General features: G+C 37.6%; 1 protein-coding gene across 1 annotated transcript in view; it reads left to right on the forward strand.

Moving 5' to 3' along the window:
* The window catches only part of LOC135714936 (A disintegrin and metalloproteinase with thrombospondin motifs 12-like), a 124635-nt gene that overhangs the window by 18770 nt on the left and 89520 nt on the right, over positions 1-16345 (forward strand). Inside the window, exon 3 of the mRNA XM_065238339.1 lies at positions 15129-15294. Coding sequence (XP_065094411.1) covers positions 15129-15294 — 166 coding nt within the window. The remainder of the gene's footprint in view (positions 1-15128; positions 15295-16345) is intronic.

Raw genomic sequence — 16345 nt, forward strand, 5'->3', positions numbered from 1 at the left:
TCAGCAAATCGCTGATTGTGACTCATAGAACGCAAAATTTACAGGTTTTATGTTTCAAACGCATACTTTGTAACCTCTTCTTGTAAGTTACAATTAAAACATGCCGTCATGCCATCTTTTGGTATTATTATTCCGAAAAACATTATTTTAGCTGAAATGAGTATTTGCAACCTTGTCCATACCTATCACGCCAAAGTCACGAGTGCAAATCTCATCCCCGGACAAATGACGATTTCCTTACGAGTGTCAAAGTAACTATAATAAAAAAAAACAAGGCTTGTGCTCCAAGCACGACCACATTGTTGACGTAGGACTAAGAGATTGTTTTTGACATAGAACTACGTCTTTGCCGACTACACTGGGGTGCAAATCAAAAAATATGTGTGGAGAAACAGTGTTAGGTTTTGAACGTTTGTAACTTTGTCGTTCATAGATTAATTAAACATCCAAATACGCCAATCGATAGGATATTACATTACAAATTTGATGAAATAAGTATTTTTTTTTTCAATTTCCATTTTTTTTTTTATGTACAAATGATAATTTTATCTCTGTTTTCATGAAATAAACGTTTTTCTCAAACCCAGATTATGACAATCGAGTACAACTTTGTTGCACATCGTTCAGCTTGAACCTGAAAAGATATAAAACAACACTGCTGTCGTGCCTCTGCTCATTATTGCTTCTTACGGCGAGGCATTGATTGGGTCCTGCAGTAAGCAGGAGCAAATCAGCGGTTAAAGTGGATCACGGTGTGATCACCTTGACAACCAGCGATGGGGTGGAAGGAGAATTGGGTCCCGTTCAACCAAGGGGCTGTTCATTAACTACGAAGGCAGATTATAGGGGGGGGGGGTTGGTAATTATCCACGACCCATACAAATTAAATAAAAAAATGTATGAACAATTGTCTACGCCGGGTTAGGAAGGGGAGAGTGCAAGAATTCAAAAAGAAATTAACGTAGCTAATGAATGCAATATGCAACGCAGAAAAGTTATTTATGCAAACACCCCCCCCCCCCCTCCTTGATTGCTTGGGTGATTACGAACCCACGTTTAAATAAAATCCTATTTTGAGAACATTGTTCATTCTTTAGCATTAGGCTAGAGCACTACTTCGTCGTAATCGCCTATTTCCGTTCTATGGATCAGAAAAGATCAAAAATATCAATGATTTCACCGTGCACAAATCAATAATAGGTTTGTTCCGATGCGTTAGTTCATTAGCTACAACATAAATCCTAGTGGCGCCGGTGGTGTAGTGGTATGCGTGATAACCTCTCACCCCAGCAGGCCTGGGTTCAATCCCAGTCGGCGCCGTCGGGATTTTTTAGGCATAACATCTCTGATCACGGGAAGGGAAGTAAAACCGTTGGTCCCCGGTTCATGAGTTGATGGGTCGATAGGTAGGGTCCAGGTGTGGGAGCTGCCTCCCTGGCGTCGGTAGCATTGGTGCTCAGCACGGAAAACAAGATCGACGGAAAACAAATCAAGAAAAAAAACATAAATCCTGTTAGAGCGTATTGTATGAATATTTACGCTCATTGTTCTCAAAACAAAAGAAGCGCTTCTAGCGAATCACCTTTTCTCCGTTTATCCGTAGGATGAAGAAAATCTAATAGCGTTTCAATGCGTTAGGACAGAATTGAAACTAGTAGGACGAATCTAGAATCAAGAAGCAGTATTAGATTTTATACAATATCTCAACAATGTGTGACTCTTTATCAAATCCAACGGTACGTATGGAAAGATGAATGAGTTTAGAAGTCATCGTTGACAGACATATTCCATTTTTAATTTAAAAAGCCGTTCAGAAAAGAGAGGTAAAGCGCGGGTTGTGCTAAGTAGGACGAAAATTAGATCAAAACCCCATTAGAAACTAGAAAGTTAGACTTTTTCACCAAGCACACATTTTTCATGTCCATATGTTATATTCATATAAAAAACACATTTAGGCGAAGTGCGAAAATTACATGAATAGGTCCATCCAAAATCCATTACCCTACACCGGAGCAAGTTGAAACGCGTAGGGAAGTTGAAACGGTAGATGTATCGCTTAGCGGAAGAGATTAATCTCTGAGATTATTTCTTATATAGGAGTTTGCGGTAGTACATGACTCTCACAAATAATTACAGTGCACGTACCGTTTCAGTTTACGTACCTTAACTATGATGCTTACTATCAAAACATTGAACAGGTGGAAAACCTGTATACGAGCTTTTGCTCTGACTTTGAAATTCAATAGCTGAATCCCACTAATTATCAATTAATGTTGTACTAAGCACCTATTTATTGGAAACCAAACGTTTGATTTGAGAAAAGTCACAGTATTCTATTTTGCATCATTCTACTGAAGTACATAATGATGATTCATGATAATTTTATATTACACTGAGGCGACAAGAACGTAAGAAGAACCACTTATGAATTCTAGCCACAAGAAATCGGTATGAATATCATTGATTTGTCTTATGAAAAATAATGTCAACAAAAAATAATAAACGGGGCTCGTATGTAGACCACTCGTCTTTAAATACTTGGGAAAATGAAATGGTTAAAGGTATATAAGAGCTACCTCATGTCAGACGAAAATCATTCATAAGTCACGCTTATAAAATCCATGTATGTCGTCCATAAGCCAAGCCTCATGAAATTCTTAAGTTCATTTGCCTCAGTGTAGGGATGTCCTACAAATTGGAGAACAAAGAGGTGCTTAAACCCGTATGATCGTTATACCCCTTCCTCCCCTACTTCACTGACATATGAACCAACATATTGTTCAATATTGAAAGTACCGTCTTCTGGTAGGGAAAACAACTGCTGGAGCTACTTAAATCCCTCCCCTTGGCTAATGTTTGCACCTTGTTGCTGGTGTTCGGACTTAATTTCATGCTTTATAATGGAGAGTTGGAGACGGTAGGTTTATGGCCGGCGTTGCTGGCTCATGCCTCGATAGAATGGCGCCATGGGAAGGCGATGGGGATTACTAAGCTTCCCCTCTATGATGAACCACTGCATGAGAAAACCAAAGGTCTAGTCTAGCAGTGATAGTATCACACTTGTTACTCCTTTGTTGGAGAAAAGCGTCGTAGTACGCTTACGTATAGGCACTGACGTTGGGTGCGATACTGGCGGGTTTTGCCGCAAATCACTCTTATTTTTTACGCAGATAGATTAATTTGGGTTAGCAAGGGAATTATACTATTGAAATATTTCAGAAAGATCCCAACAGTGCTACTTCTACTTGCGTGACAAGCTTTCATTTTTGTTTTCATTGACGTATTACTCAGGGAACAATGTTGAACACCATTTTTGTACATGGTATTGTAACTAATCTTATATGTGCTTCATTTTGATGTGGGATAAGTGTTTGAACTATGGCTCGGGATTTCCACTGTGGCGTGCTTCTATTGTGACATACTCATATGTATTTTTGTGGTGCGACATAGTGGAAGCGTGTGAGCATAAAGGGTTATACGGTCAAAATTTGGTCAATATCAACTTGACGTATTTCTTTCAATTTTGCATTTAAAAAACCTGAACACCCCTCATTTTGAAGGTGTGTGTGTGTGTAGAATGTTGCTCCTATTTTGATTTTGGAATTCACTCTTCAGTTGTCAAAATGCCGTCCAAGCAAGAAGAGCAGCGTATCAAAATTTTGCTCGCGCATCGCGAAAATCCGAGCTACTCGCACGCAAAGTTGGCAAAATCGCTAAAAGTTGCCAAATCAACCGTTACAAATGTAATTAAAGTGTTTGGGGAACGTTTGTCGACAGCCAGGAAGTCTGGATCGGGGGGAAATCGAAAACCGGAAGCCGCTGAGACGACAAAGAGAGTTGCCGGTAGTTTCAAGCGAAACCCTAACCTCTCTCTCCGAGATGCCGCAAATAAGCTGGGTGTATCGTCTACAACCGTGCATCGAGCCAAAAAACGAGCCGGACTATCGACTTACAAGAAGGTAGTGACTCCAAATCGCGATGATAAACAAAATACGACGGCCAAAGCGCGATCCCGGAGGCTGTACACGACGATGCTGACGAAGTTTGACTGCGTGGTAATGAACGACGAAACCTACGTCAAAGCCGACTACAAGCAGCTTCCGGGACAGGAGTTTTATACGGCAAAAGGAAGGGGAAAGGTAGCAGATGTTTTCAAGCACATGAAACTGTCAAAGTTCGCAAAGAAATATCTGGTTTGGCAAGCCATCTGTACCTGTGGCTTGAAAAGCAGCATTTTCATAGCTTCCGGGACTGTCAACCAAGAAATTTACGTGAAAGAGTGTTTGAATAAACGTCTGCTGCCTTTCCTGAAGAAACACGGTTGTTCCGTACTGTTTTGGCCGGATTTGGCATCTTGCCATTACGGTAAAAAGGCCATGGAGTGGTACGCCGCCAACAACGTGCAGGTGGTTCCCAAGGACAAGAACCCTCCCAACACGCCAGAGCTCCGCCCAATTGAGAAATACTGGGCTATTGTCAAGCGGAACCTAAAGAAGACCAAAAAAACTGCTAAGGGCGAGCAGCAGTTCAAGGCAAACTGGCTTTCTGCGGCGAAGAAGGTGGACAAGGTGGCTGTACAAAATCTGATGGCAGGGGTCAAGCGTAAGGCCCGGCAATTCGGATTTGGAAAAGCGGAAGCCTAACTGAATATTTTTCCTGAATTTTATACTAATTGAACTTGAAAAAGAAATTTAATTTGATTTTTTAAATAAACGATTTCACCGATTTACACGCGTTTTCCCTTGACCAAATTTTGACCGTATCACCCTTTAGTTGGAGCATATACCCTAAATAATTTTAAAATCAGCTTTCCCAACATCAAAGTGAAGCATTTTAATCTCTTGAAGGTGTCATTTTTGTCGAACTAAGATATAGTAAATAGGTATAGTTCAAAATCAAAAGTACTTGAAACACGTTTAATTTTAGATTACAAGCACAAGTTCAGGTACTTAATAAAGCATTGGTTATGATTGATTAGGTGAATTAAAGATTTCAGTTATTTATTAAATTAGACTAATGAGATATCATAATCATCAAACGAACGTAAATAAGAAAATTCAACAAGTTCAATAACATTAGGTGGATTAACAAAAGAATTAGGATGCGGAGGGTCAGCTTAGGGAGGTAACTAACCTTTAAAATTGTAGAATAAATCTTGAACTCCAATAAGGAAATAAGTAAAAGCAGAGGTATGTGACAATTAATAACTTTTAATCTTTTGTAGGATTTTTTTCCCCTGAGTTTATTGTACTCGATTACTGTATTATTTTCTCAATACGCGATATCTCTGATATATGCGGTTAAAGCATTTGAGTTAACTTATTTCTTAGTGTTCAAGTACGTACATTTGTAAATAGCAGTCAATGATAATCTATGAACTAAACCCTACGTGACTGTAAAATCGATCTTTTCTTATGTGGTATTGACGCATCGATGCATGTTTAACTTTTCGCGGCTGTCAGATTCAACGCGCCTACGTCTACGGATCTTACGCAGAAGTGATTCGCAATTCGGTAGAGCTTGCCAAAAGTGTTTTGAGCTTATGTAGTTTAGAATTTGTTCGGTGCGGTCGCGAAATCTTGAAATTATTGATACGTTCTTTAAATTTTATAATTTTATACAAAGCTCAGAAGTAAATAAGTAGAATATCTAGGGCGAAGACCAAAATTAATCAACTTGCCAACATAGGCTATCACATTTATTTTGGTGACACTCTTTAAATGATAATAAGTCTTTTTTTCTCTCTTCGGTTGTCTAAAAAAATGTTGAATAAAAAAAAGTGATGGTACTAGTGTACGTTTTTGGCGTTTTTGTGTACTATACTGAGGTGCAAATCAACAAAAAATGAGAGAAGAAATAGTGAAAGTTCCTATTGTAGTCGATGTCGATGTCGAATTGAGTGCACATTGATCACAACAAAATAGCTCATCATTGATTAACCCTATGCAGCTAGGGCTCAGATAGGGCGCCCTTTCCCTCTATTTTTCGAGTGGATTTTTTTTCACAAAATGGAATGTTTTCACAATAGATGACATCTAAATTTGTTTACCTTTCCGTACGTACCATAAGATTTGATAAAGAGAATCAAATTGTTGAGATATTGTTAAAATTCTAACACTGCTTCTGTTTTTTTTTTCAGTGTATCCATTAGCCTAAGCTTTTAAGGGAAACCTTAACCTGATTTTTTATGGAGTTCCGTAGAAAATGTATCTTCCTCTTTACGTTTTAGCATACTGTCCCAAGCAGTACTCGGCAAATTTACATTAAGCTTAACGTCCATTCAAAGTGTTTTTATGTTGCTTCATACGTGAAGTTTCCGATTTTCAGAGTTGATTGGAAATGCGATCTAACATGAAGCTTTAGTGTGATAACTCGGCCAAACTCGTTTGAAACGTCATTCAAACGCCATTGAATTCACTTTGACATATCGGATGAAGATCAAAATTGATTCAGGGATTCAGAGCACCTCTTTTGTTTTTTTGAGAATAATGGGATCAAACATTCATATCACGCGTTCTCATTGGCTTCGTTCGGTAGCTGTTGAACTAAAGTATTATACCAAACGCAGTAATTACTAGTTAACTCTGAAATCATGGATTTATTTGATGTTCTCTGTCTGATAGATCCAACATAGGCGATTAGGCTGAAATATTTCTCTACCCTAAGTAGGGAAAATTTTGTCATTTCTCAGCCATAACATTAAATTTAAATGTCTCATGCGTAAGATGAACGGTGGTCTGATTATGCTAACATGTTTTGTTGCGAGTTTTGAGCCATAACTGAAAAATTGAAATACCTGAAAAATTTAAGATAAAGTATGATAGTCGAAAAAGGCATGACATACATCAATTTTGCGTAGTCCTACGTCACCCTGTGGTTGTGTCTAGGAAACAACCCTTTTTTTTTGCCCATTAATAATAATTATAAAATGATTGAATTAAAAATATTATTCTAAAAATAAACAAACATCCATTTCAAAGTATTCAAATTAAATGAAATTCAATATCCTAAATTGAATTCAATTTTCATATTTCAAAATTCAGTTCTGATCACTTTCAAAAACCGGAGTGAAAATTCGCTAACTAAAATGCATTTCATATCAAAAATCGGTTTAAAATACACATAACACAATATTGTTATATTTTTATTTTAAGCAGAATTTTGACAGCTTTGATTTTATCTCGTCTGTAAAGCCATTTTACCACTGCGTCTATTACTTAGGATTATCGTTGTTTGACCCATATTAAATGTGGTGCTAGTCGCATATCTTGTCACGATTAAGGTTTGATTAGGGATTGCTTTGCCAAATTTCAAACGGAGCTAATAACCCTTTTCCAAATATTGACATGCTTTTATTGAATAGTGCTCCGAAATTGCAGAGAATATGTTCAGCAGTTTCGTTTTCAAAATGACAAAAACGACAGTCGCTGAACTGAATGTTTCCAATTTTATTGAAGTGATATCTGCTAGGGCAGTGACCAGTCATAAGACCAGTTATTACCCGGAGATCTGTTTTCCTAAGATTAAGTAAGATCCGAGCTTTGGCAGCACTCGGTGTTATAAATCTTTTGGCTTGTCTGGATATATCCGATGCATTCCAATTACACAGAAAAAATTCTGAATTTTAACTATCGCGTAAAATCTCCCTTCATTTAATTTTGAGCTATTATAGCAAAAATAATAAAATATAATATAAATATAATACTTGGCATAAATAGCAAAATCGTTCACAAACTTGCATACAATATTGCTAGTTTATACGATATTGCGCTTAAATTTACAGGAAATATCGCGTAAATTTCGAACGGTGTAGATTCTACTACACATGTTTCCCAAGTTCTTAGTTCCATCCTCAGAGTGCACTCAAGGACTCCACAAAATGGTTCCAGACCGATGAAACTCGACGCAGAAGCTTGTCTTGCTAGACTGTCGGAATTTTCATTTCCTTCAATAGCACAATGATCGGGCACCCAGTATAATGTAACTTCGTTCCTTTCGGCTAATTGTTTTAAAGAAAAAATGCATTACCACACTAACTTTGATCGACATGTAAACGCCTTACGCGCATTGCCCGAGCAGGAGAAAATAACTAATGAATACCTAATTCTGATCTGATACCAAAACTTGGTATTGATCAGCATGACATAAGAGGTAAAATACCAAAGAATAATACGAAAAAATTGCATGCATCATACTGTAAATAACAAAAAATGATATTTGGATACCAAAACAATACCTGGGTGGTATTGTTTTGGTATTGCAATTGCATAATTTGGTATTAGAGTGGTAGTGTGGGAATATTTTTTTTGTATTATTTTTTGGTATTTTACCTCTTATGTCATGCTCATCCATACCTCAATCGAGATGTTCGTTCCTGCTCGGGTAACCCGAGTAGGAACCGATAGCTAATCGATAACAAATGAATATCTTAATGTGGTATGATACCAGATTTTGGTATGCTTGTAGTATAAAACCTTGTTTTTATATTATTCAGTTATCGAAATATTTTGTAAAATATCAAATGAATTCCAAAATAACAAAATGTGATCTTTCAGTTTTTAGACAATAACACCTAAAAGAGTTATTGAATTGGTATTAGAAGACCTTAAAAATAACAAACCATGGTATTCTGGCATCTAAAAAAGCGTCTGTTAGCCGTTTGTTATTGAAATAACAAAATTAGTTATTAGTTTGTTATTCATAGAATATTTTGGAGGATTATTTTTGGTATTTTACCTCTTATGTCAGCCTCACTAATACCATATTTAGGTTGCTAGTTATGCTATTTTCATACCTGAATTTGGTATTAATAAGTTATTTTTTCCTGCTCGGGTAAGAGCTGCTTGGCTGTCAGAGAATAAACAGATCTTTTTCTTTATCAGGCAGATTTTCACACATTCAATTATTGCTTGAATTTCTGATTGAAATACTGTGGTACTATATCCCATTGGTACAACTTTACTTACTTCAGAGCCATAGATCCCAGCTCCAGTATTTTCACTATTTTCAACCCGTCGCACAGTGGGAAAAATAGACATAAAAGGAGCAAAATTCATTATCTTTGATCAGCGCAAATATAATCATTAGTATGGGAAAAAAGTCTCAGAAATCCAGCGAAAATAGTTTCGTCCTGTGCAGAATATGGTAAGTTGGGGTTTTTGGAGAATTTTACTCAAACATGGCCAGAAGGCTACTCTCTGAGCCAGAAAATTTTGCAGAAGTTCTTAATGTGGATGCTGATATGATGATAAACCTGTGTTTGATAAGCTGTTTGGCCTTGTCAAACCAATTTTTGAACAAGGACAAGTTAGCAGAGTTGCACAACATCTTAGAGGAGCAGGTATACACAGAGTTTCGGTTTATAAGAAATTTACCTCCATGTATTCATAAATACAAATATTTAACAGAATACGTGGATAAGTTGGTAATATCATTGGTTACTAATCTATGCATTATAAACAAAACAATTGTGTTTATTTTAAAGCCATTTGCCATGAGTTTTGTGGATCTTGCTACAAAAATTATAAATATATTCGCCCCATCTTGATCGCAAAACTTCGTCAGAGGCCAATTTGTCAGATTTGATGACGTCTGTTCAGACCCCAAGATTTGAACATTGGATATGGCATACAGTTCTAAACGAAGAAGATCTTCTGAAGAAACATTCAGTCAAAAAATGAGAGAAAATTTCATGGATCCTCAATGCGAACCTTGTAACAATGATGACGATTCTGATGAATATGATAACTATAGTGACAGCCACGATGAAGAATAAGTACTAGATATGTTACTAATTATAAGTTTGGTGTAGAAAGCCCTAAACAAGTACTTTGATCTTCAGATTTAAGAAAATTTATAAGGAAAGAAATCGAGTTTTATATCACCTTCCTGCATTCTAACCCTGTCACTGTAAAAAAGATAAACTGGCACGTCTTAACCTTGAGTAAGCCATGAATATATGATTTCACGTTACACTCATCGTAAACAGAATCTATTTGATCAGCAGGGTTAATATTGTTCATTATTTTTCATCATATCCAATATCTTTGTATGTTATATTTACTGGTTCATAGAAATGATCGTTTGGAGGGATATAAATAAAAAGATAAGCGGTAAGGAACATATTTACTCTGTAAGGAATTACCAACTAGGGTCAGTTGAAACGGAACTGAATTGGAAAGAAGCTGATATTTAGAAACGCGGATTGTGCAACTTATGAAATAAATGATTTAATGTGATACATCAAGCTATTGAATGATATTTCTACGGTATGTGAGGTTCATTAAAGATGGGATTATCACCATTAGATGTTTTCAGTAGGACAGTGCTTGAGGGTTTATTATGAATGTGGCGTATAATCGTATGATTTTTCTTTTTTTCTTCAATAAAAGGGGAGAATCGGGCACAATGTTTAGTTATCTAAAGTCTGTGCAAGATGAAACAAACATTTTTTTGATGCTTAAAACATATTTTCAATGATATAATAAATGATTATTCAATATTACATGCGTGAATTCGATTACTAGTTGATTTATTAAATTAAAGGGGATAATCGGGAAAAATGGGTAATAAGCTGATGTCAGCACAAAATGAGACCATCATCATTAAATTTCTCCCACATTTTTACAGAGGGAAAGTGCCCGAACGATCAAAATAACAGGCCTTAATTCGTATAAAAAGTACATCATGACTTGTTTTGGGGAAATTGGGCAAAATGGGTAGTTTACTGAAATGTTGTCAAGATGAAACCATAACTATTCGATTCCTCAGTCATTTTTACAGTCATACAGTACACGAGGGTATAGTATGACAGGCACTAACGCGTATAACCGTGTAACACTACTGATTAAATTCATAAATAGGGGAGAGTTAGGGAAAATGGCTCATCAGCTTACCTTTCGATGTAATCAAAAACATAATTTGTTGAATCCTTAAGGAGTTTTCCTTCAAGAAGGACTATCATTGGACAGGTTTTCTTATCCCTGACCACTGTCTTTTAAAAAAAATATCGAAAATAAGATAATAGGGGTAAAATTTACTAAAATTCATAGTCTGCACAGACTGGTGATGTATTAAACCATTTTTAATGGATTTTCCAGATGTGTTTCTACAAGAGTGACAATATTTCAGAACGTATATTAATCACAATGAGGTATTTTTAAAGTCATTTATCCAAAATTTTAAGAAATTTGAGTAAAATGCTGCAAAAACCCCAACTTGCCCTATTCTGCACAGGACGAAACTATTTCCACTGGATTCCTGAGACGTTTTCCCATAATAGAGATTATATTTGCAAAGGTTAAATCAGCGCTGATCAGAGATAATGAATTTTGCTCCTTTTATGTCGATTTTTTCCCACTGTGCGTCGGAGTAAAATGCAATAGATTCTGGACGTATTTTTGGCCCACCAGATTCCATTCATGGCGGCTTGATTTAACCACTTTGAAGGGAAAATCATAGTTTGTCTTCGTTACCATCCAATCCTCCACTGTATTAACAGCTGAATTTAAGTTGAAATCCTTGAGGATACTCAAATATCCTTAGATTGCCATCTAAAATTTTATTTTGACATTTGAAATGTAGGGCACTTTTTGCTGCCAGTAATTTAACAAACTGATGCAAGGGCAGAATATTGAGAAGGGTATCCAAGGCAACAGATGGTATACTATTCATTGCCCCTGTCATTGATGTACAAGCAAGTCTTTGCAGTTTTCATAACTTCTTTTGAGCGGTTACTTCATTTATTTTGGGCCACCATATCAGTGAAGCATAGGTAATTTTGGCTCGAACTATTGCTGAATATATGCAGCATTCTATGTCTGGTCGTTGTCCCTATGTTTTCCCCACAGCTTTACTGCAAACCCATAGCGCACTTCTAGTCTTAGTGATAACCTTATCGAGATGAGAGTTCTAATTTAGTTTCCGGTCCAAAGTAACACCTAGGTATTAAGACTCTTCCACGAGCTCAGAAGGCTATACCAACATAACTTTTGTTCTTCTGATGAAACATACTATGACAGTATTTGAAGGGTTTACATTTAAGCCCTCTCGCCTACACCACTTGAAGATCATGTTGAGCACAGTTTGTAACCGATTAGAAATCGTATAATGGCCACCTCGGAACCTTGGTCCGCCAAACTTTTAAGGAGTTCGTCCACTAGTAAATACAACAATAAGGATGATAGAACCCCTCCTTGAGGGCAACCCTTCACCGATCTTATAGTTAGTTGTCATCTATAAGATCAACAGATACTTCTCGATCTGTGAGCATTGCCAGTATCCAATTAATAAGGTAGTTATCCAAGCCCTTTACTTCCATAGCTGGACGCATTGACCTTTGGGATGCATTGTCGAATACACCTGCAATATCGAGAAAAGCAACCACGGCTATTTCCTTGGCTTTAAGCGATTCCTCGATTTTATTAACTAGCCGTTATTGTAGAGCCGTTATCGTAAATTGACGTAGTGAGTTAAGAATTTCGATCGCGTGAAGATTTCACAAGCCTTCTGATAGGCATCTATTGACCATTCATGTCTTGCCATTTCAAAGTCCTGTTCTTCAGGCGAAAATGGAGTCGACTTTGGAAAGTGAGTCCTCATAATTTCTTCCAGTGTTTCAGAAGAGTCAGCAACTACCATCTTCTTTTTTAGGCTGTCAAGACCATTTTAATGGTCTTTTGAAAGAACTTTAAGCATCCTTGCAGCTGCCTTGATTTCTTCACATACCCGTCTCCAATCCTTCCGTTTAGCTTGCCTCAATTCTTTGTTGTATTCAGTTAGTGCCTTTTTGTATTGATCTCAATCTGAAGTAGCTTTAGCTCCATTGAACTATCATTTGGATATCTTCCTCAATTTTGCCAGTTTGTCGTTCCACCAAGGAACATCCCTATTAGATGATATGTGTTTTGTAGGGCAACTAGCATGATATGATGAGATAATTGTGTTGATGATCGCATCAGAAGCACTTTTTAATAGTGAGTGCGTCTTAATTTGAATGTCATTAATTGAATTATCATTTATTAAATGAAAACGAAAGAGGCCCCAGCTAGGCTTTCTTGGGTTTCTATAGTCTTCTGATATTACTGATCCGGCATTATAATTAAACCTGATGTGCTTGTGGTCGGACAACGATTCTTCATCAGAAACATGCCAATTCACAATTTTATCTGTCAAAAGGTCACCGCAGATCGTAAGATCGAGAACCTCTTATCAAATTACATTGATTAATGTTGGAGGATTCCCCCTCAGTGCTGATATTTGTCATTGTCATTGACAGTCTTTCGCGCGATATTGACAAAATTGTTTTTCACATAGTCACTGACAGACTTGATCCTTAAAAAAACCTTCGTCAAAATCTCATTAATTTTTTCGTCAATGACAAAGATTCACCTGGTAACAAAAAGTGTAATTTCGTACATTCTGTGTCACATTACTGTTATACAAGCAGTTCAGGGCGTAGATACTTGTTCACTTTAACGGGTCCATGTAATTGTGATGCTCAAGTCATATAATTGTGTTACAAATTTAGTTAGTTAAAAACAATATACACATGTTCGTCACTGATAGCATTGTCATTGACAATTGACAAAGTTTACTTATCAACCTATCCTCTTCAGAACTTCCTCTAGCTAATAAATTATCACACTAATGCCGCGGATACACTTGTATGACACACTATGAGCATACACATTATTTGTATAATAAATTATGAGCACATCCCTGCTCACACTTGTATAGTTTTTGTATAGTTGTTGTATAGTGCTCGCCCCGGATATATTGATTTGGTGAGTACGTTCCAGTTGAAGATTGTTCTCTCTAAATATCCCTTTTTTGAATACATTTAATTAATCAAACATTATTATATGCTGGGTTTGGGTTTCAAAGCATTTGTAGACTGGACAAGGGTTCGTGGATTTGCCAGTCCCTTGTCACGTGTTGATAGACGTACATCTTGTCGTTTGTCTTCCAAAGGTCTTCAATAAAGTTGATTCACCCTGCTGCAACAAACCATCAGGCAGAACTTTACAACCAGTGAAGTATCTGCAGTCATAGGTAATCCTTGCACTGATGGTGGGTTCTATTCACATCACATCACATCACATCACAGTTGTTGTATAGTGCTCATAATGATTATACAAATAATGCTCATGCTCATAGTTTGTCATACAAGTGTATCCGCGGCATAAAGCTTCATGTTGATATTAGTATAGCATTTTCAGCCAACCGTGTAATTGTTGATGGCTATTTTTCATTTTATTCAAAAACTGTCAGAAAATTAGCCAAAAATGTAAATACATCTTGGTACAATGTGTCTTGTATGGTGGTCATAATTCACAAGTCAAGCTCACCATAGTTTCTAACACAAGTTTGATCTTCGCTTTACTCATCTATTTAATCAGTTTGAATAGTTCTCTGGAAAAAAAATCATTTCATTAGTCAAACTAACAACATTGTAATTCACCCAATCCCGCACATTATTCACTCACTACACAGAGTCGCGCACGTCAACTTGACGCCAGGGGAGCGCTCCGGCAAACAATCCTTTCTCTACCTGGCGCTAGTGCCCATCGGCAGCGTCTTGAACCCATCGGTCATCTGCTCTCACGTCGCCCCATCATCAACAACTGCTACAATGCTCATCATCATGTAAGCGCCACACCGTCGTCGTCTGTCGACCGGACGGTCGGTCGGCCACAAACCGCGATCTTGATTCTTGAAAACGAGTTATTTTCCACGTTCGTTTTCGCTCCCTTCCGCCCCGATCGCGCACACCCCAGGGGAGCTCCAGCTTGGCACCCGGGACGACGATCGCAGCAATCGTGCACTCACATCTTACAACTCAGACACAGACGTAGCCATATATGAGCGGAATTTAATTTTCCATAAAAAGACAATGAAATGAAAATTAAATCCAACTGTTGGCTGCTGCCGCCAGGGGCCAGACGGCCTAGCCGGATCCATGGCAGCTGCGCGGCGAGCGGCGTGGCGTCCGTCCGTGGGTAATTTTCTTCCCTCCCATCATCGCATCGCAGCATCGTATCTTATTGAACATTGATCTCGATCTGATTTTCTGACTCCTCTCTGTTCTTTTCTTCCGCCACCTTCTCACCAACCCGAATGATCGACAGGCCATCGACGGAATCGTTCGTAGCGCCATTAATGGTAGTGGAGCGCCATCGGCGAGATCTACGCACCCGAACACGTCCCAAGAAGCACATCAACAGCTGTCACTACCAAGGACACATCCGAGGTCATGAGCAGTCCCGTGTGGCACTGTCCGCCTGCAACGGACTGGTGAGTGGAACTTTTCCTTTTTTCCTATATACATTGTAGTATCATTATCGTATTAAACTCACCGAACGACAATCCGTCACTCTCCCGGAATTCATGTGAATCGTATTAAGTTACTACCCGGCGACTAACTGTCAGCCGTCCAACCGAGAGGGACGGCACTCATTATCGAACGTATCATTATAATTTCATTAGGGCAATTGATTCATTTAGAAGCAATTTGAACAGCGGAGGGTCTTGGTCCGTCACGAGCAGCACGTCATGGTAAATGCAATAAATGAAAAATTTCCGGTCCCGTCGACTGGTTTTCGCTCATTTGAGAAAAGTTAATTAATTTTTAAATCGTGAGATCTTGATTCAGCCAAGCGATACCGACTGCAGCTACGTGGACCGTTGCTATGGTGCAGCGTGTAAGGCTGATTTCATCTGGATGGAAACCGAGCTGATCCGATATGAGTGGTCAATCGTGTCTTGACGACAAGTTGAAATTACCGGAATTCATCATAGGTGAGAAAATTACGAAGGTGCAAAATGGATGATGGTTCTAGAAGTCAATGCAGGTTACAGTCAACGTGGAAAGTGTATTCTCTGATTAAAATGCAAAATGATGGTAATAAGCGGACAAGAATGTGTGAAGCAGGATCTAATCGGTTTACTTTGAAATGAATTTAAACTGATTGCATCATTTTATGACCGGTTTGAATTCAGTAGCTCCCAGTTTAGAAAACGAATGCGCAATTTGGGTTCTATCGATATTGTATATCAGCCATTCGATAGCCAAATGATATAGTGGTTCTCGTATTTTGACCATTTCCATGTTAGGGTGGTTCAAAAAACCTATTTTTCTTTCAAAAACGACTTGTTTTAGTAATGAGAAATTTTACCAAATTGAGTTTTAACGCACTCTTCTAATAAATCATGCTCTACAATATATCAGCCACTTTTTTCAAAAATTCATTACTTTTGAACCACTGAGCCGATTTTATAGTTCAAAATATCAAATAAAAGGTAATTAAAAACAATTTTTAGGAAAAAAAATTATGATTTTAATTTT

This window comes from Ochlerotatus camptorhynchus, unplaced genomic scaffold (genome assembly GCF_037179485.1).
Source record: "Ochlerotatus camptorhynchus isolate MF236.1 unplaced genomic scaffold, CSIRO-AGI_Acam_v1.1 ptg000767l, whole genome shotgun sequence".
NCBI lineage: Eukaryota > Metazoa > Arthropoda > Insecta > Diptera > Culicidae > Ochlerotatus > Ochlerotatus camptorhynchus.